This window comes from Dasypus novemcinctus, chromosome 2 (assembly GCF_030445035.2).
Source record: "Dasypus novemcinctus isolate mDasNov1 chromosome 2, mDasNov1.1.hap2, whole genome shotgun sequence".
Taxonomy (NCBI): domain Eukaryota; kingdom Metazoa; phylum Chordata; class Mammalia; order Cingulata; family Dasypodidae; genus Dasypus; species Dasypus novemcinctus.
The window spans coordinates 154,652,072-154,672,339 of NC_080674.1; the positions used below are offsets into that span (position 1 = coordinate 154,652,072).

The 20,268-nt window shown below is 41.8% G+C and overlaps 1 protein-coding gene across 2 annotated transcripts in view; it reads left to right on the forward strand.

Annotated features, from left to right (window-relative positions):
• Positions 1-20,268, forward strand: part of SH3RF2 (SH3 domain containing ring finger 2) — a 118,528-nt gene that overhangs the window by 37,167 nt on the left and 61,093 nt on the right. For both annotated transcript variants that reach the window (XM_058280265.2, XM_004476575.5), the window contains exon 3: positions 14,747-15,016. In XM_058280265.2, coding sequence (XP_058136248.1) covers positions 14,747-15,016 — 270 coding nt within the window. The remainder of the gene's footprint in view (positions 1-14,746; positions 15,017-20,268) is intronic.

Sequence of the window (20,268 nt, forward strand, 5' to 3'; positions counted from 1 at the left end):
GAGGAGAGAAGGAATTAAAGACTTTTTTTAAAAAGATTTGTTCTATTTCTTTCTCTCCCCTTCCCTCTCCCCGCCGCCCCCCCCCCCCCCCCCCGCCCCATTTGTCTGTTCTCTGTGTCCATTTGCTGTGTATTCTTCTTTTTGTCCGTGTCTGTTGTTGTCAGTGGCTCGGGAATCTGTTTCTTTTTGTTGCATCATCTTGTTGTGTGAGCTCTCCGTGTATGCGGCACCATTCCTGGGCAGGCTGCACTTTCTTTCGCGCTGGGTGGCTCTCCTTCCGGGGTGCACTCCTTGCGCGTGGGGCTCCCCTACGCAGGGGACACCCCTGAGTGGCAGGGCACTCCTTGTGCACATCAGCACTGCGCGTGGGCCACCTTCACATGGGTCAAGGAGGCCTGGGGTTTGAACCACGGACCTCCCATGTGGTAGACAGACACCCTATCCATTGGGCCAACTACGCTTCCCAGAATCAAAGACTTAAACATATTAGGGCACTGAATAGTACGTTTTAGAGCCAATGTTATTATACTGGAGTGTGTCCTGAAGGCAGAACATTACCAGCATTTCTCAATTCCTTAATCATTTCCTTGTGAGATATGCTATGATCACATTTTTTCCTTTTTTCAATAGGTTCAAAGGTAATACATGCTTATCACATGTAAAAAATACAAACAATACAAAATTGTATAAAATAAAAGCTGAAAACCTACCCTTGACCTCATGTATCCTAAAACCTAACAGTGAATCACTGTTCACAATTTGGTGTAAGCTTTTCCAGGTTTTATCTCTGCTGATGCACAGAAGCATGTATAATACACATATGTAGGTTTTAAAGGGTCATAGAATACATACATTTCTGCAGTTTGCATTTCATTTTAACCTAAGAATCTATCATGAGCATATTTCCCATGGAAATCATTACCAAGATATAGCTCTTTCTCTCTAAAACTTCTTAGCATTCCACACCAGTGTGTATGGTCATTTATTTAACCAACCCCTGACTGATGGACAGTTGTTCACTATTATAAATGATCCTGCATTTACAATCTTTTGTATAATTCTTACATACTTCTGAATGTCTGTAGGAGAAAGTCCAAAAACTGTAATTCTTGAGTGAAAAGTAACACAGAGTTTAAATCTTGATCTTGTACCCAAACGTCTTCTCATTATGAAATAGCTCTGTCATTCAAGAAGGAAAGTGCCTGTTTGCCCATACTCTCACTGACCATGGTGTTCCTCTGCCGACTTTTAAAAACTTTTTGTCATGGATGTTTTCAAATATAAAAAATAGAGAATATAGCAATCATAATCCCCATGTACCCAGCACCCAGCTTCCACAATTATTAATGTAAGGCCAATCTTATTTCATCTATTCTACACCAATTTTCTCCTTCTACTAGATTAGTTGGAGGTAGAGCCCAGGCAGCATACTCTTTTACTGGTAAACACCTCAGTAAGTATTTTAAAATGAGAAAGTTTCTGTCTTTTTAAGCATAACCCCAGTACCATTGTCACATCTAAAAATTCCTTGGTCATTGAATATCCAGTCAGTGTTCAAATTTCCCCAATTGTTCTATAGTTTTCTTTAATAATTGGTTTGTTTGAATCAGAATCCATCAGGGTCCACACATTGCATTCAACTGATATGTCACTTAATCTACAGATTCCCAACACACACACACCCCTCCTCTTTTATTCTCTTGAAATATATTTATTAAAGGAATTGGGTCATGGGTAGTTTTCCACTTTCTGATGTTTTCCATCCTTATGGTGTCATTTAATGTGTTCTTCGTCCCCTGCATGTCTTCTTCGTCTCCTGCATATCTTTTAACTAGCTGGTCTAGAGTTGTGCTGCCCATTAGAGTAGCCACTAACCACGTGTGGTTACTAATATTTAAGTAGTAATTAATTGAAATAAAATAAAATTTAAAATTCAGTTCTTCAGTCACACTAGCCACATTTCATGTGCTCAATAACCTCATGTAATTAGTGGCTACTGTATTAGACAGAACAGGGTAGCATATTTCCATCATTGCAGAAAACCCTTTTGGACAGCAGTGCTTCTAGAGGCTTCATTGAATCCTCTGATGGTTTTTTGTCATGTATGTTCAAAAGCAAAGATGAAAATCCTGAAGTTTGAATTACTAGGCATAAGGGAAATAACTAATACATACCCAGTTCTCCTTCTGCCGATTTCAGGCAGTTGCTTGTGTTTGTGTTTCTGAAGATGATTAGGTGTTTGTAATGCTCGTCTTAGGTATGCATGAGAATCTATGGGTCTGTGATAATGAAAGGTCAGCAGCACCCCACCACACAAGCTGGCCTGATCCTTTCCTGTCACCTCAGAGGAAAATATAGGGAGTCAATGCTAATTCATAATGCTTAGTCGTCCAATTACAATAGGACATGCTTGTTCTAGGGTATTGCTACACAATCATTCTCTCCTCAAGGTACTGGTGCTTCTCAAGCCTTCCTCTTGACTGTCTTTGACTTGGCATTTGTGTAATGAGCACATTTCATAGCCCATCCAACAGGTTTTTCAATTTGCTTTTGGGACAGTTTATAAAGCCAAGAGGAGATGAGCTCATGCAGCCATCCAATGGAGAAGTTTGGCTGGCTGTGCATTCATGCTGGAGCCTCCCCAGGCTCCTGAGGAAACCCCAATAAATCTAGGAGGAATTTCATGCTTTGGGGTGAAAACTGTTCTAGTAGGAGATAGGTAAAAAAAAATATCCCATGAATTTAAGGTTAGGAAAGGATCATTCATTAATTCATTCACTCTAAAAATACTTTTTAGACTAGACACTGCACTAGGATCAACACTGAGCTAGGTGAAAGTGTGCCCTCGCAAATTTTACAGTTCTGGTAGAGGAGACGGATAAATAAACAAGCCACTGTGCTTAATCTGATTTGGCAAATACCATGATGGGAGTACTAGAGTGTCATAGAAGCACATGGAAGAAATCCCTCATCCTGACATGGACATTCAGGTAAGTGATGTTTAAGCTGAGTCCTGAAAGAAGTAGCAGAAGAGAAAGAGACTGGAGTGTGGAAAGAATACTATGGGAAGAACTTAAGAGGTTCAAGAGCATGAGGCATTGGTAGGACAAAAAGATATTTGATTTGGCTGCACTGAGCAGCGTGAGAGGAAAAATGTCTGGAGGTGAGGGTGGAGAGATAGGAACTGAGCAAATTCCAGCTGTGTGAGCTCAGGCAAGTCATGTTTCCCTGTGCCTCTGTTTCTTTTTCCACCAAATAAGCATAATAATATACTTATCACACAATATTGTGTTAAGAATCCAATGACATAACAGCTGCAAGTGTATTTTGTAAACCATGACCCAAAATTCCATTTGTAGAAAGTCAATGGTACTAGAATAGAGCTATCTTTCACTTGTGGAGCCAGTGTGAATCTGAGAGGGAGCCATGCAGTGTGTTGGAACCAGCCACTACCAGCTGGTGAAAGGCCATAGAATGCTTCTCTTACCAAATTCATATTCAGTGATGTCATGTTGGTAACTTGAAATAGGCTGTGTTGGGAGTATTTATACCAGGAGAGTTGGCATGTGCTGCAAATCTGGGCTTTGCTTTGCTCTTGTCTTTCTCTCTTTCCTTCTTTCTTTCTTCTTTCTTTCTCTCCCTTCCTCCTTTCCTTCCCTCCTTTCTTCCTTCTTTCCTTCCTTCTTTTTTCCTTTTTTCTTTTTCTTTCTCTTCCTCCCCCTCCCTCTCTTCCTCCCTTCCTTCCTTCCTTTATTCCTTCTTTCCTTCCTTCTTTTTTCCTTTCTTTCTCTCCCTTTTTCTTTCTTTCTCTTTCTTTTTTCTTTTCTTTCTTCCTTTTCTCCCTCCTCCACCCCCCTTTTCTCTCTCTCTGTCTGTCTCTCTCTGTCTGTCTCTTTCTTTCTGTTTATTAGCACACCACTAAGTAAAGAGAAGCATAGGAACCCTGGCAGCAATTATCAATGAATGTCCCCCATAACCAAAACCAAAAAGACTTTGGCAAGACTTTTTGAAAGAGTGACTCTATTCCTTTTTCTGCCACCTGAAACAAGCCCACCCAAAGCCAGCCCTTAGGGAAGAGAACAGGAAGGCCACTCCTTCATGCCAACCCATTCCCAGACATGCCAGAGGAGTGTCAGTGACACCCAGCTCATGGAAATGAGACTGGAGCCTCTCAGATAAACAGCTGTTGAGAGCTGCTTTCTTTGGCTCGTGTGGCCAGGAATAAATTGGATTTCAATGTTCTGAATAGGCGGAAAAAGATACCTCCTTGCTCCCTCAGCTCCCTTTACTGAGCTGCCAGCTGGCATTTTTGTCACTCATCATGTTTGCCTACAGTGGAGATTATGCATGTGGGAAAGAAAGTATTCAACTCATGAGATCCTCCAAGGCAGGTACCTGTTGGAAAAACTGGGATGATGAACCACCTTGTTGTGCCCATCACTCAGATTTAACAACTATTAACATTTTGCCTATTTGATTTCATCTACACCATCACCTTTATTTCTGGAATATTTCAAAGATACTCCTAGAGCTTTATTCACCCAACTTAAAGAGCCATGTTTTCTTTAGAGTTGGAAGGGATAGTAAAAATCACCCTTTTCACTTTGCAGTTAAAGAAGCTGAGGCCACACCCAAGGACACAGGTTGTGGACCAGACCTCCAGCCCCTAGACCTAGTGCTGCCCCCACCCCCCCATGATCAGAAAGGCCCTGCTGTTTGTTTGGGTCATGCTGTCACCAGTCACTCCTCCTTCAGCTCCAGACACCTCTACATGGAAGCAAAAAGAAACAACTGTGGTTGAAAAGCTAGGGTTCATGTAACCACAGCTTTTTATTTTCCTAAGCCAGGGTACAGGTGGTGGAGGGAGGATCATTTGACTCATCTTTTCTCAACTTGGCATGGTGGATTTGGCTTGATTTCTCAAACCATGTGGAGACTTATCCACCAGGTGCCACACCTATTGGAAAAGCTTTTTCTGAAAAACGGGTAATGAAGGGAGCAGAATCACCTCCCAGGCTGAGTGAGATAGTGCTTCCCCTTGTCTTTCAGGCTCTCATGCACCCATCTGCCTTTCCCCCCAGCGCCCTGTGCCCTCCTGGAGAAATAGGAGAGTGGCAGAAATGCTTTGGTTCCCTGGGGAGTTCAGTGCTCTCTCATTGAACATCCCTGAGGCTTGGCACCAGCCTATTTCAAAAGCAATTCCAAGCTATTTACTGAGAACCAACTTAATGTTAGGAGCTGGGGATATGGCTATGAACATGTCTGGGATTACCTGCTGCAATATGGAAATGAGATCACCCCAAAGCAATTTGAGAGAAAAGTTTGGAGGAAAAAAATGAAAGTCTGCTAAAGGTGCCCTTGAAAAGAGGCCCCCAGTTGTGAGTGACTCTTTCTCTGCCCACATGCTGTAAACTCCTGCTTTCCTCGCCTTTTCCCTGCTACAAGACCTCCGAGAACTCAGGAAGAAGTCAGGAGGCACCAGAAGAAAGAAGGCTGTGGATATCCTAGGTGCTTGATTAATATTTTCTTAAAGGAGGAAGGAGGGAATACCGTGCCCACTGACTTGAAGTGGTAGGAGATAGAAGGAGGAGGAAAAAGAAGAGCTTTGATATCCCAGCTCTCTACTCTGGACTGGATGAAGAGAGGCCTGAGACAAAAGCCTGAGGGGAGAGAAATTAAGAGAGAGATACATGACAAAAGTCCCAGAACAGAATAAAGTTATAGATCTAGATATGGGGTCAACAATAAGAACCTTGCTTACCTTAGTCCCTTCCCACCTTTTAGTGTCTCGCCTCCCTATTCTTTTCCTCCACAGCACTTAACTTGTGATTATATATTCATTTATGTGTTTATAAGTTTGATATTTGTTTTCCTAGACTGTAAGCTCCATGAAGGACCTGGCACCATGCCTGGCATAGGTGGCTCTCAAAAGATTGTTGTTGAAAGAAAGAAAGAAAGAATGGATGAATGAATGAATGAGGAATAGGGCTGCAGAAGTAAGGTTGTAAAGTATAACAGCAAGCTCATTACTCACCTCTTCTCCTTTAGGCAAAATGTCTAAGCATTGTTATTTATTGAGCACTTACTATTTGCCAAGCACTCTACTAAATACTCTGTATGATTTAGTCTTCTCAACAAACTTGTGAGTGGGTTAGGGATCCCCAAGACCGCCTTTCAGGTTTAATGATTTGCTGGCAGGAAGCGGACTTGGCCCAATGGATAGGGCATCCGCCTACCACATGGGAGGGCCATGGTTCAAACCCCGGGCCTCCTTGACCCCTGTGGAGCTGGCCCATGAGCAGTGCTAATGCGCACAAGGAGTGCCCTGCCACACAGGGGTGTCCCCCGCATGGGGGAGCCCCACATGCAAGGAGTGCACCCCATAAGGAGAGCCTCCCAGTGCGAAAGAAAGTGCAGCCTGCCCAAGAATGGCGCCGCACACACGGAGAGCTGACACAACAAGATGACGCAACAAAAAGAAACACAGATTCCCATGCCGCTGATAAGGATAGAAGCGGTCACAGAAGAACACACAGCGAATGGACGGACACAGAGAGCAGACAACTTTGGGGGGGGGGTGAAGATGAGAGAAATAAATCCTTAAAAAAATTTTTTTTTTAATTTTTAAAAATGATTTGCTGGAAGGACTCACAGAGCTCATCAAAGTTGTTATGCATATGCACAAATATAGTGTATTACAGTGAAAGGATGCAGATTAAAATCAGCAACGGAAAAATGTGTATAGCACGGAATTCAGGAGAGACCTAGGATAACTCCCAGTTGTCTCCTCCCAGTGAAGGTGTGTGGACAGCACTTACTTCTCCCAGCAATTGGGGAATGGGTGTACCTCAGTTGGTTGAGTGCCTGCTTCCCCCATACGAGGACCTGGGTTCAATCCCCAGTGCCTCCTAAAAAAAAAGGTATTTCCCAGCAATTCTGTGTGATAACACACATAGAGTATTGCCAAGCAAGCTCACCCAACGTTGGTGTACAGGATTTTCTTTGGATATCAGTCACATAGGCATGGCTGACCGCCCTGTGGCTGACCTTAGTCTTCAGCCCCTCGGCAGGTCAAGCAGCTGCCATGTGGTCCAAGGCCCCCTCTTGTATCAAGTGTTAGCATAGACTATCTGATGTGGCCTAATTCTCTAGGTAAACAAAGACACTCATATCCGGTAGAATATTTCAAGGGCTTAGCAGTTATCTTTTAGGAGCTGGGTAAAGACCAAACCTTTCTTTGGAATGTGCAGGGTTTGAGCAATTCGGACTTGCTGAGTTAAACATTTATTGCATAGGGAAGTATAGTCCCAATTCATAGAAGATCCTAACTCAGGATCAGAGTGGCTACATGACTTGGTCATAGTTTAAAAGTGTAGGATATAACCAACATCCTACTTGACTCTAACATCTATGTTCTTGACTATTGCACCCTAGTATCTCCTCCTAACAAGTAAAATTCTGTACAAAACATACACACACACATACCTGGTATCTCATAAGGCTGGTCTCAAATTTGAATGCTCCAGATTCAGGATTTCCTCTTGGGAAGATCATGGTACCATGGGCCTTCTGGGGTCTTGTTCCCATCAAGCTCCTGAGCAGATGGTCTGGGATCTGCCAAGACCAATCTGACCTGATCCTATTGAGTGGACAATGGAGTTTCCCTCATGCACACAGGCCAGTCAACCTATGTACTTTTTTTTTTTAAGATTTAAAAATGTTTTTATTTCTCTCCCCTTCCCCTCCCCGCCCCATTGACTGCTCTTTGTGTCCATTCGCTGCATGTTCTTCCGTGATCGCTTCTATCCTTATCAGCGGCACTGGGAATCTGTGTTTTCTTTTTGTTGTGTCATCTCACTGTGTCAGCTCTCCGTGCATGTGGCGCCATTCCTAGGCAGGCTGCACTGGGTGGCTCTCCTTACGGGGCGCACATCCTTGCGCGTGGGGCTCCCCTACACAGGGGACACCCCTGGGTGGCATGGTGCTCCTTGCGTGCATCAGCACTGCTCATGGGCCAGTTCCACACAGGTCAAGGAGGCCTGGGGTTTGAACTGTGGACCTCCCATGTAGTAGTAGACGGATGCCCTATCCATTAGGCCAAGTCCGCTTCCCCCCATACTTTCTAGTACACACTTCAAGAACCCAAAAATATCAGCTCCAAAAGGATTATCAATACCACTGAGGGGGAGGTAGGGCTGTTTAGTTGATTAAATAGCAACTACAGAGTTGGATCCAGAACAAGTGAGTTGACTTCTTGCCTCAAGGGTGGAGTGAAGTCACAGTGTAAGTCACACTTACCTTATCCAGTATTCCCAAAGTGTGTTCTGCTAATTCTGCAAAATGGTCCAGATTCAAATACACCAATTACAATAGCAGAGCAAAGCTCCTGAGAATTCAGTCAGGAAAGAAACCTGTTAATTTTGTTTAATTCAGTGTTTCCTGAGCTTATTTGAGTATGGGGCTTATTTTGTATGCATGTAACACCAAATTCTTAAGATTTGGGGCAACTTGGAAAATATGACCAAAACTGTCCCCTTTTTTCCAGCTCATGCCAATAGATCTGCTTTCAAAATAATAGTTACCAGCCATTTTTATTAATTTTGCATGCATCTTTAACTGCCAAGAACGACAGTTTCTAAATATTTCTCGATTAATTCACTAATTTTTCTTCACCAAGTATTTATTAAACTCCTACTTAGGTCCAAGGCTCAGATATATAGAGCAATAGAGGTGTTTGAGACACAGATCCTGCAGCAGAGAATTTGAAGCCTGGTAAATGTTAACTTGAACCAAAAGCCAGGACATTATTTCTTGACTCCATTCTCCAGGGATGGGTGACCAGCTCAGGAAAGTCAGCTCAGCTCTTGTTGATTTTGGCCCCACTGATGCCAGGAGCAGAAAGAAACGGGCCAATCCTTTTCTAACCAAGTGGGAAGTGCTGAGTGGCAACGAACTGTGAAGGGCTCGTTACACAGTAGCAGGATGCGTTCCCACTCCACTTTGGTTTTTCCCTTGAAGTGTCACTGGTGTGATTCTACTCCACTGGGTTCCTTTTCTCTAACCCTGTTATCAATCCACGTCCCTTTTTCATTTTTTCACACTGGAAATAAGCTCAGGGCTCCTTGGCATCTGGATTTTCTGCTGTTTCTGGATTCTACTATTTGAGTATTATTGTTTGGGCATTTTGTTGTTTTGGGGTTCAATTTCAAACACCAGAAAATAACTCCAAGTAATTTAAGCAATAGACATTAAATGGGGGTATTATCTCATTTAACTGCCGATCCTTCAGGCACAGCTGAATGTAGTGGTTCAAATTTTATTGTCAGGGATCTATTTCCTATCTATCCCACTGTGTCTCTGGTGCTGCTACCCTCAGTGGCTTCATGCACGAGGGCATTTCTATTGGTTGGGAAATATCACTGTGAGCTTAAGGCTTGTGAACCAAAAGGAAAAAAGACTCTTTCAGTACATTCATGTATCTATATGTCGACACAAACGGTGATCCCTAAGTTTAACCATGGACTGTACTTAATAGTACAATTATAAAAATGTGTTTTCCTTAATTATAGCAAATGTACCCCACCAGTGCACAGTGTTAATAATAAGATGGCATATAGGAATCCTGTATTTTAAGCATAATTGTTCTGTAAATCTATAACTTCTCTAATAATTCTTTTTTAATATCAGGGAAGGTTTTAATTGGTCCTGATTGGGTTGCACACCTGCCCCTGTACCCAATCCCTGTGCCAGGGGATTTGGGTACTCTAACTGGCCAGCCTGGGCCACACGCCCCTGAGTGTGTGGAGTCATCAGAGTGAATGACTTCCCATCAGAAGATGGAGAACAAAACAGGCGGTTCCTCAGAGAATGGGATGCTTGGCAAACAAACAATGTAACTTTACTATTACTGTCTCTGCGTGCCCTTGTTTCCTCGGTTCTGGATTCTGTGCATTATCCCTGCATCAAAAGCATGGCTGCCATTGCTTCCAGACCTTATTTAGGAGACAAATGTATCCCTGAATAGGCAAATTGCAAAGCATAGCAGGCTTGAGCCTTTTGAGCCTGAGAAAATGAAAGCATTTAGGTACACACAAGCTTCCATTTGGATTACCTGGCTTTCTGAATAGCACCAAGCAAAAGAGTGTGGTGATGACCTGGCTGTGAGACCCCACCCCACCCATAAACCCCCATTGTAGCAGTTATGAATTCCAAAAATAGATACTGGATTATGTTAGTAAACTGGTCTGTACCTGGGCATGATAAAATTCTGATTAGGGCTTAGACTGGGCCACATCCATAGGGTGTTGAGTCCCCACCCCTTGGGAGGTGGGGACTCACAGATAAAAGACATGGCAAAGGACAGAGTTGGAGATTTTTATTGTTGGAGTTTGATGCTGAAGTCTTAAACTGGAGCCCTGGGAAGTAAGCTCACAGCGGAAAAAGAAGCAAGCCCCGGGAAGAGAGGAACCCTGAGCCCAGAGAGAAGCAAGCCCTGGGAAGAGAGAAACCCAGGAAGCCAGAACCTTGACAGACCTCAGCAGCCATTTTGCTCCAAGTCGTGGAAATAGACTTTGGTGAGGGAAGTAGCTTATGCTTTATGACCTGGTATCTGTAAGCTCCTACCCCAAATAATACCCTTTATAAAAGCCAACAGGCTTCTGGTATTTTGCATCAGCACCCCTTTGGCTGACTAATACACCCATTATCCCCATACTCCCTCCCTCCTGCACCTGTAAAGATAGAAAACAATTATGGTGATAAAAGCTATTTCCAACAATACAATGGGTGATAGCTGGTGACTTGCAGTCATTTTCCCTTGGAAGAACAGGTGAGGGCTGGATAGAATTAACTAGCTGAGTCTCTTCCAGTGCTTAACTTTTATGTGAGGGCTCTGGAGTTCAATAATTCATGATAATGCAGCCAGCAGCAAGCAAATTGTGTTCATACTCTATTCAGATTTTGATTACAAAATAGAGCCCCGAATGAGTTTTGTGATGGAAAAGCATACTAGGTGACTTCATCTGGATGAGAGACAGTGTAGGGTAGTAGAAGCACCATGGCTTTGAGATTAAATGAGCCTAAGTCAAATCTTGGGACTGCTGCGCACTGGCTGTGTGACCTTGGCTTGATAACATTTGCTATCAGAAATCCTACTTCCTCACCAATAAATAGAAAATACCACCAACTTCATAGGGTTTGAGATCATATGAATGAGATCATACATGGAAGATGCCATAGTGCAATAATGTGGGAAATTTTTCTGTGGCCTGTCAGAAGAACAGTAAATGTTCATTTCCTTCCCTCTTGAGTGTGTGACTCTCTCTCTCTCTGTCTCTCTCTCTCACACACACACATACACACACAAACCCAGTGTTTCCTATAAGCATGAATGTAGTACTGGGAATACTAGAAGAGAGATTATCCAAAATGATAAGAAAAAAGATGGAGTGTCTTTAATAATAGAATTCACAATTCACTTCTGCATTAATCACCCATACTGAGGGGAGATGGAAAAAAGATGAAGATGGTCAGACAATTATTAATAATACTAGCCCAGAGTTTCAAAGTTTAGGCATCTTTAGAGGAATTTAAGCAATTTATGCAATTTTAGTTAAATATACTTGCTCAGTGGTCATTACAAACATGTAAGCCACTTGCACTAGAATACCTTCCAGAAAAGAAAAAAAGAAAGCAGTTTAGCTATTTACAAAACTTTTATCGAAACGCCTTTGCTCCCATTTGAGTCAGAAAAAAGTATAGCTCAGACCAGTGGCTTGGGTGATGGGAAAGCTTGCTAAAAATGCAGCTACTTAAAAAGAAATGCAGCTACTTGAATCCCACTCCAAGAAAGTCTAATCAAATAGTTCTGGTATGGGGTCCAGGAATCTGCATTTTTAAAACATTGCTGAGGATTCTGATACAGGGAAACCACAGACTTCATTGTGAGAAACACTGACTTGATGGTTAAGACCTTGGACTTAGGGATAGACGAACCCAAATTCACATCCTAAATCAATCACTTTGTAGTTTCATGAACTTGAGCAGCTTTTTAATCTCTCTAATTCCAGTTTTCTAATCTGAAAAAAGGAATTAGAACTAATAAGATTAATGTAAGAATTAAATAAAATATATTGTAGCATGTTTAGGACAATGCTTGGCGCATGGGAAGGAGCACTTTATAAAAATTTGCCATTGATATTGTCTTTACCATGCAGAGCCAAAGGGGGTTAGATTCTTTTTTCTTTATCCCTTCCTTCCCTCCTTCCTGTCTCTCTCTTTCTTTCCCATCTATCCTCCCTTCCTTTCTTCTTTCCTTCCTTTCTCTTTTTCTCTCTTTTTCCTGTCTTTCTCCCTCTGGCCAAGTCTTTTGATATTAAGCTATATTATAAGAATTCCATAAAGCCACAAAATAAAATAGTACTGTGGACCTGTAAAAAAAATTTATAAATTAGCCAATTGAGGACTCCCTATCAATAACAGTGAGGATTAGCTGTAAATTAAACAAATCTAAAATAACTGTGCATTCAGCAAGATAGCTGTTTATTTAACATTCAGGCAAAAGTCTGGAAATAAAGTGTTCAGGAGTGGCCTCGCAACTCTGCAACCCATACTCCTTCCTTCCCTTCTTTGTCATGGCGTCATCCTCACTGCTCAAAATGGCAGCTAGAGCTCCAACAGTCATGTCTGCATCCCAAGTAGCAGGACAGAGGGAGGAAAAAAGAAAACCAGTCCCTCTCAATAAGGACATTCCCTAAAAGTTGTTTGTACCTCATTAGCCAGAATCTAGCTGCCAGGAAGGCTGAAAAATGTCACCAGTATTCCAGGTAGCCATAGAAAAGTGGGGAACGAATATGGACCAGCAACTATTGTTCTCTGATATACCCAATATTTAGGGTCTGGCAGATTTAGGTCATTCCCCTGCAGTCCTCTGTGCCCATCTCTGCTCTGTCTACTTATTCCCCAGGTAAGGAACGTCTTACCCCAAATGTAGTTACAAGGTTTACTGATCCTACTCAGCTTGGCTTATTTTCTTCCTGAATTCCTCTGTATCTCCATTTGTCATTTTCTGCTTCATTTATTTTCTTTTTACTATCCAATTTTAGTGATAATACAATTATTTTTTGAAGAAAAGTTAGAAAAACATAGCTAGGTGCATAGGGGAAAATTTTTTTTCAATATTCAAAATCTTACCACAGAGAAATAACCTCTATTAAAGTGTTGATGTATCTAGCATTTTCCCTAGGTAAAGATATTTATTAGTCTTTACAATGAAAACATCATCTACATAACTGTTCTTAACCTCTTTTATTACATTTAACAGTATGTGTAAACTCTCAGTGTTATTAAATATGATCAGCATCATCAATTTTAATGACTTCAGGGTTTTTCATTGTATGAGTAGATCATAATTCATTCAGCCAATTCCCTGTTTATATCCATACCATTGTGGTAAACTCTTAGTGTGCACATATTTGCTCACTTGTCCACTAGGGTCCTGTGGATGAGCTGTGTTCCTGTGGTTATCTCACCCCTGGCTTCTGCATATGGTACCCAGGAGCCAGCAGAAAAGCACCCCTCCTCCATCCCATGAGCAAAAAGATATTCAGTTGTTGTCTCTACCCCTAAGCTGCTGGAAATTCTTTCACATGAATATTGCAGACTTGGAAGGTCCTTGAAGAGCTGGACTAATGCCTTCCCCATTATGAATAGCCACCGTGAGTGGGGATTTCTTCACCCCATTTCTGAGGAGAGCTCAAAATAAGATACAATCCCGGGTGACACTGAAGGGCTTCCTATTAAATCTAAGTTAGAACTTGCCGTTTGCCAAGCTGACTTCAAGCAATACCAGAGTGAGACCATTTCTGTATGAGAAAAAAGTCCTCAATCAGAAAAACATGTATTTGACTGAAATAATTATTTAGACAGACAGCTGATTTGACAGATGATGATTCTTTAGCCGATTTTGTTTAAACTGATGATTGGTTTCTGTCTAATTGATTTTTTTGGTCTCAGTTGAGCTTCCTTATGATCCAAACACTCATAACACTTGAACTTTCTAGATAAGAATGAAGACAAATGATGTTATGCTGTTTTCTTACAGCACTTTCTATTTTCAGGGGTTTTTCACCTCAATTTTCTTCCCATCAATACTGAGGAGTAGTAGAACTGATATCATTAGCCCTCGGTTATAGATCATGATGATAAGTGCTGTCATTTATTGAGTGTATAGTAAATGCATTATGTATATTATTTATTCTTCACAACAACCCTAATGAGGTAGGTATTACTGTTTTCACCCTATTTTATACATGAAAGAATTGCAGTTTAAGAAAGGTTTTAAATAGTTTGTCCATTGTCACATATGTAGAAAGAGGTGGAGCCAGAATTCAAAATCAGGGTCCAGACCCAGAGTTATGGACTCATTCAAGTTCTAAAACCCGGTCTCTGCATAATGGTTAAGGACAGTGCCGTAGAGTCAGGTTGCCTGAATTCTGAGCCTGTATCTACTATTTTCCAGCTGTGTCACCTTAGGTGAGTTACTTAATCACTCTGTACCTCAGTTACCCTATCTGATAAATGGAGCTAATATAAGCATCTATCTCTAAGGGCTGCAGAGTTCAGATGACCTGGTCCACATACAAACTCAGCACACTGGAAGTGCTCAGTAATTAGTTATTAATATTACACCTGCTGCCCCTCCAGCCTCTAAGTGAATTGCATATTTTCTTGGTCTCTGCCACTACAGGTTCCTCGAGCAAAGGCCTTGTGCAGCTACCGAGGGCAGCATCCTGGTGACCTGAGGTTTAATAAGGGAGACGTCATCCTCCTGCGGAGACAGCTTGATGAGAACTGGTACCAGGGGGAGATCAATGGAGTCAGCGGGATCTTCCCTGCCAGCTCCGTGGAGGTCATCAAGGAACTGCCCCAGCCGCCCCCTCTCTGCCGTGCCCTCTACAACTTCGAGCTACGAGACAAGGACAAGAGTGAAAACCAGGACTGCCTGACCTTCCTCAAGGTAAGGTTCTGGGCAGCCACCATGGTCATTCAGGGACACCCAGAGACTATGGCAGAACCTGGGGTTGTTTAATATTTATCGATTTTTAAAATTTATATGTTTTATGTATATAAATTATATGGAAGTGAAGTCTTTAGAGAAACCTACAGTGATTAATTTTATGTGTCACCTTGGTTAGGCCATAGTACTCAATTATTTTAATCACATTGCACTAATTTAGATTGCTATGAAGGTTTTGTGGATGTGGCTAACGATACACATCTTTAAGTAAAGGAATTTTTTTTTAAAGATACATAGAACATACAAAATATGTGTGTTCATAAAAAATATGAGGTTACCATATACCCCACTCCCTACCCCTCCCACTCCTCCCACTCCTCCCACATCAACAACCTCTTTCTTCAATGTGGCACATTCATTGTGTTTGATGAATACATTTTGGAGCACTGCTACATAGCATGGATTATAGTTCACATTGTAGTTTACATTCTCTCCCAGTCCATTTAGTGGGTTATGGCAGGATATATAATGTCCTACATCTGTCCCTGCAATATCAGTCAGGACAACTCCAAGTCCCAAAAATGCCCCCACTTCACACTTCTTCTTCCCTCTCCCTACCCTCAGTAACTCCTGTTGCTGCTGTCTCCACATCAATGATACGATTTCTTCCATTGCTAGAGTCACAATAATTCTTAGTAGAATACCAGTAAGTCCACTCTAATCTATATTTTATTCTTCCATCCTGAGGACTCTGGGGTGGCAATGTCCACTCCACCTCTAAATCAAGAGGGGGCTTAGATCCCACATGGATGATGGATGGAATTCTCCTGCTTACAGATGTAGACTCTCTTGGTTCCCTGGTATGGTGATTGACATCCTCACCTCCCTGTTAGCTGACCTGGGTAAGTCCAACGAGCCAGAGAGTAGGTGTTACAACACTGCTGAGGCTCAGGGCCCAGCTGGCACATGGACAGTCCAGACATAAAACTCTCCTGAGTAAACACCAACCCCAGCACCAACCACAGGTACAGTAAAAGTGACAGAAGAAGGATGTGTAGAGAGGTCACTTCTGAGTCAAACTCCATCACACTCAGGAGCACAAATTCCAAAGTAGAGCCCACTGACAAGGCACTGAACTCCAGAGCCATCTGCCATGACTGTAGGACCTGGGTGTCTCCATAGCCCTCAGGAGCACCTCCACCTGGGGTTGTATCTACTTTGACTGTCTCTGGGATCCTGCTAAGACTTGAGCAACCCCTCTGATGCATTTCTGACTCCTTTTAAAGTCTCTTAGCCATATAAGCTCATTCGTCTTTACCATTTCCCCCTTTTATTCAAGGTCTTTTTCTAGTTGCATCACCAGCTGGTGCTTGGTAATAATCCCTCAGTGCCAGAGAGGCTTATCCCCGGGAGTCATGCCCCATGCTGGGGGGAAGGTAATGCATTTGCATACTGAGTTTGGCTTAGAGAGTGGCCATATTTGAGCAACACGGAGGTTCTCAGGAGGTAACCCTTAGGCACCCTGTAGCTCTAGACCGAGTTGAAATTTCAAGCACACAGGCTCATAAGCATAGTGATCAGTATCAAGGGCCCATCATTGGACCAACCGTCTTCACTGGTCTTTGCCCTTGCGCTTGGGGGATTGTTGCTGTTCCATTGAGGAATATGACAGAGCTCCCTAGGATGGGAACGCAGCACTCCCTCAGTTGTTGTGTGTAACTCTACCCACTATGACAATACCCAACGAACATCTGAACATATCTGTATACCCTATATGCATGCCCTGGCAATCTCCCTCCCACCCATGCCTCCCAGGACATCCCACAACAGTGCTTCCCCCCTCACATAGTTGAACTCCTCTGTGATCCAAAACTTCTTAAAAAATGAAGCCTAATATATTGCCCAATTCAATTAGTAGGAAAATGAAATAGTAATGACAGGTTTAAAGATTAGAAATAGAATACATAATAATTTAGAAAAACTAAAATAAAGTAAAAAATAAATTTGGGTATTAAAAAAATGAAAAATATCATATAATTTTTTTAATGTTTGCCTTTCATCAATGTAATAGACGTTGCCCAGTATGTACAGTGGCAAGGCATTCTCTTCCATTTCTTCCTCAGTGTCTACATCCTTTTTTAAAAAAAAATTTTATTACATCTTCAAAAAAGTTTTAGGTCATAGTATAGTCACATATAGATTATAGGAGACTCCTGTATACCCAACATCAAACCCTTTTCCCCCTTACCCAGCAATGATCTTTTTTTTTTTTAAAGATTTATTTATTTATTTTATTTATTTCTCTCCCCTTTCTGCGACGTGCCCCCCCCCCCCCACTCCGTTGTCTGCTCTCTGTGTCCATTCACTGTGTGTTCTTCTGTGGCCACTTCTATCCTTATCAGCAGCACCAGGAATCTGTGTCTCTTTTTGTTGCATCATCTTGCTGTGTCAGCTCTCTGTGTGCGGTGCCATTCTTGGGCAGGCTGCACTTTCTTTCACGCTGGGTGGCTCTCCTTATGGGGCGCACTCCTTGCACATGGGGCTCCCCTACACGGGGGACACCCCTGCATGGCAGGGCACTCCTTGCGTGCATCAGCACTGCATATGGGCCAGTTCCACACGGGTCAAGGAGGCCTGGGGTTTGAACTGCAGACCTCCCATGTGGTAGGCGGACGCCCTATCCATTAGGCCAAGTCCGCATCCTAGCAATGATCTTTTTATACGTGGATGTTACATTTGCTACAACTGATGTACAGATATTGAAACATGGGTACATGGTTCCATTATGGTTTACATTATGGTTTACACTGTAGACTATACACTTACATATATTTTTGGTGAAATTTAACATGGCCTGTATCCATTATTGCACCATTTTGTGAAACACTTCCATTGCCTTCCGGTTACCCCCTCTTCCATCTATTCTATTCTTCTCACCCCTCCCCTCGGGGCCCATAGTGATAACCAGGCTTCACTGGTTGAAGGGCAAGATTCATAGATACTTACAACAATGTTGAGGGTTTGACACACTAGTCTGTCCTCCCCTATTAGGAACCACCCTTGCTCTTGAGAGACACTGTCCCCTCTGAGAACATCAGGCCTCCCCAGGATGGGGCTGCAACACCTTCCCACTCATCTTATGGGTCTCTACCCACTGATACAACACACTATGACAAGATGAGCACTCGCACACTCCCTAGAAGCCTGCCCCAGGTGCACCCTATGCCAGATACCCCCTGTTAAAGACCTTAAAGCAATAACCCTTCCTTATTATATTTTCTATAGAGTAAAGGAATTTCTACTCGATTATGTGGGTGGGCCTCATCCAATTAGCCGAAGGTCTTAGACAAAACTGAGGTTTCCTGGAGAAGAAAAAATTCTGCCTCAAGCCTGCTGCATAAATTCCTGCTTGAGTTTCCAACTGCCAGGCTGCCCTACAAATTTCAGACTTACCACCCTGCCTCCACAATCACATGAGCCAATTTCTTAAGATAAATTATATATATATACACACACATATATGTATGTATGTATGTATGTATATGTATATATTCTATTGGTTCTGTCTCTCTGGAGAACCCCAACTGATATATCTAGTAAAAAGAGTTGGATGTAAATCCTTAGGCCTTTTCTAAGCAATTACAAACATGTATTTGCACATTCATTCATTCATTCATCCATTCTACAATTACTTTTAAGCACCTATTCTTTGCAGGCACTGGGGCTACAACATCAATAAGACACAGTCCTATTGTGAATAGAGGCTGAATAGAGGGAAAAATAGATATATAGACAGAAAATTACAAACCAGCTTGATAACTTGCTGTATAAAACTATATTCTTTCCTCTTTATTATGCCTGCATCTCAAAAGATCTTTTGGCTGACCAAGTTATGGTCACCTAATTCCACTAATTCACAACATTCTATTTTGCTGTAAATTTAGCATTCAAAATACTCCAAATACACATAGCATGATTATACCTTTATGCATACATAACCTCTTATGATATATATTTTTCCATACTCTTTAATTACCCTAAGATTCTCCCCTCTTTTAAACAATGTTTTTGTGCTATCTGCAAAAAAAGATGTTTTTCCAGTAAATTTCTCACTGGAAGTTCTTTTATTATTGGATGATGATCATTTTCAAGTAGTTTGAGTTCTACCAAAGTTTGGAGTATGTTAAGTCTCTGTATTTAGTATTTATTATGCCTTAAACATTCAAATTTCTCCTAGAAACCAAAATTGGGGTTGTTTTCATTCTTTGCTTCTTATAATGAGTAGGTCAAATATAAGTACAAGAAATGGCATTGCTACAATGGCTCAGGAAAGTTCTTTTATTTTGTAAAATATTTGTATTCCACCATGATCAGAAATGAGATTTACTTTAGATTCCCTTCAAAGCAGATAACCTCACTGGCCTCCACATTTTGAAATAATGATCTTCATTATTGTCTTAGCACCTCAGAGTGAAATTCCTAAAGAAGGTCATTCTGTAGCCCAAAATGCAAAGTTTATACTTAGACTACTTTTGGAGGAAGGTCAGTTCAATTCTGCCAGCATTTGAGTATTTACTTTGTGACAGGCCTTAGACACTAGGCTCTGGGAAACAGCTTGAGGAAAACATAGACAGGAAGCATTGTCTGCTTCTCTGTCCCTCTCTGAAAACTTGCATGCTGGGATACTTAACTCCATATATTAATTTATCCATTGAGCTCATACATGTGCCAAACCAGTCACTGAGAGTAAAGTGAAGAGTCATTGTCCCCACCTTCATGAGATTGGTGGTCTAGTGGGAGAAACAGATACGTAAATGAGAAATTATGATCCAGGAATCAGAGAGAGGATATGATCCATTCTAAAGGGTTGTGGAAGGCTATTTCACTTGGAAATCTCATGGTCTTCCTAAACTCTGAGTGTCCAAATTAAACTCAAGTTCTTTCCTCCCAAAACTGCTCTTTTTCTAGTTCTCCTATCTCAGTAGATTGTACAATTCATAAATGCATTCATTTGTTCATTCATGCATGCGTGCATTCAGGAGATATTTATTAGATGACTACTAAGGGGGATCCACAGTGCTGGGGATACAGAAATGAAAAAAACAGGCATACCTCCTATATACATGGAGCTTATGGTCTGGTGAAGTGGACAGACATTAAAGAAATAATAACCTGTAAATGTTTAATTATAAATCATAATAAAGACAGAAAAAGCTATGAAAAGGTATATGGCAGTCATTAATTTAGATTTG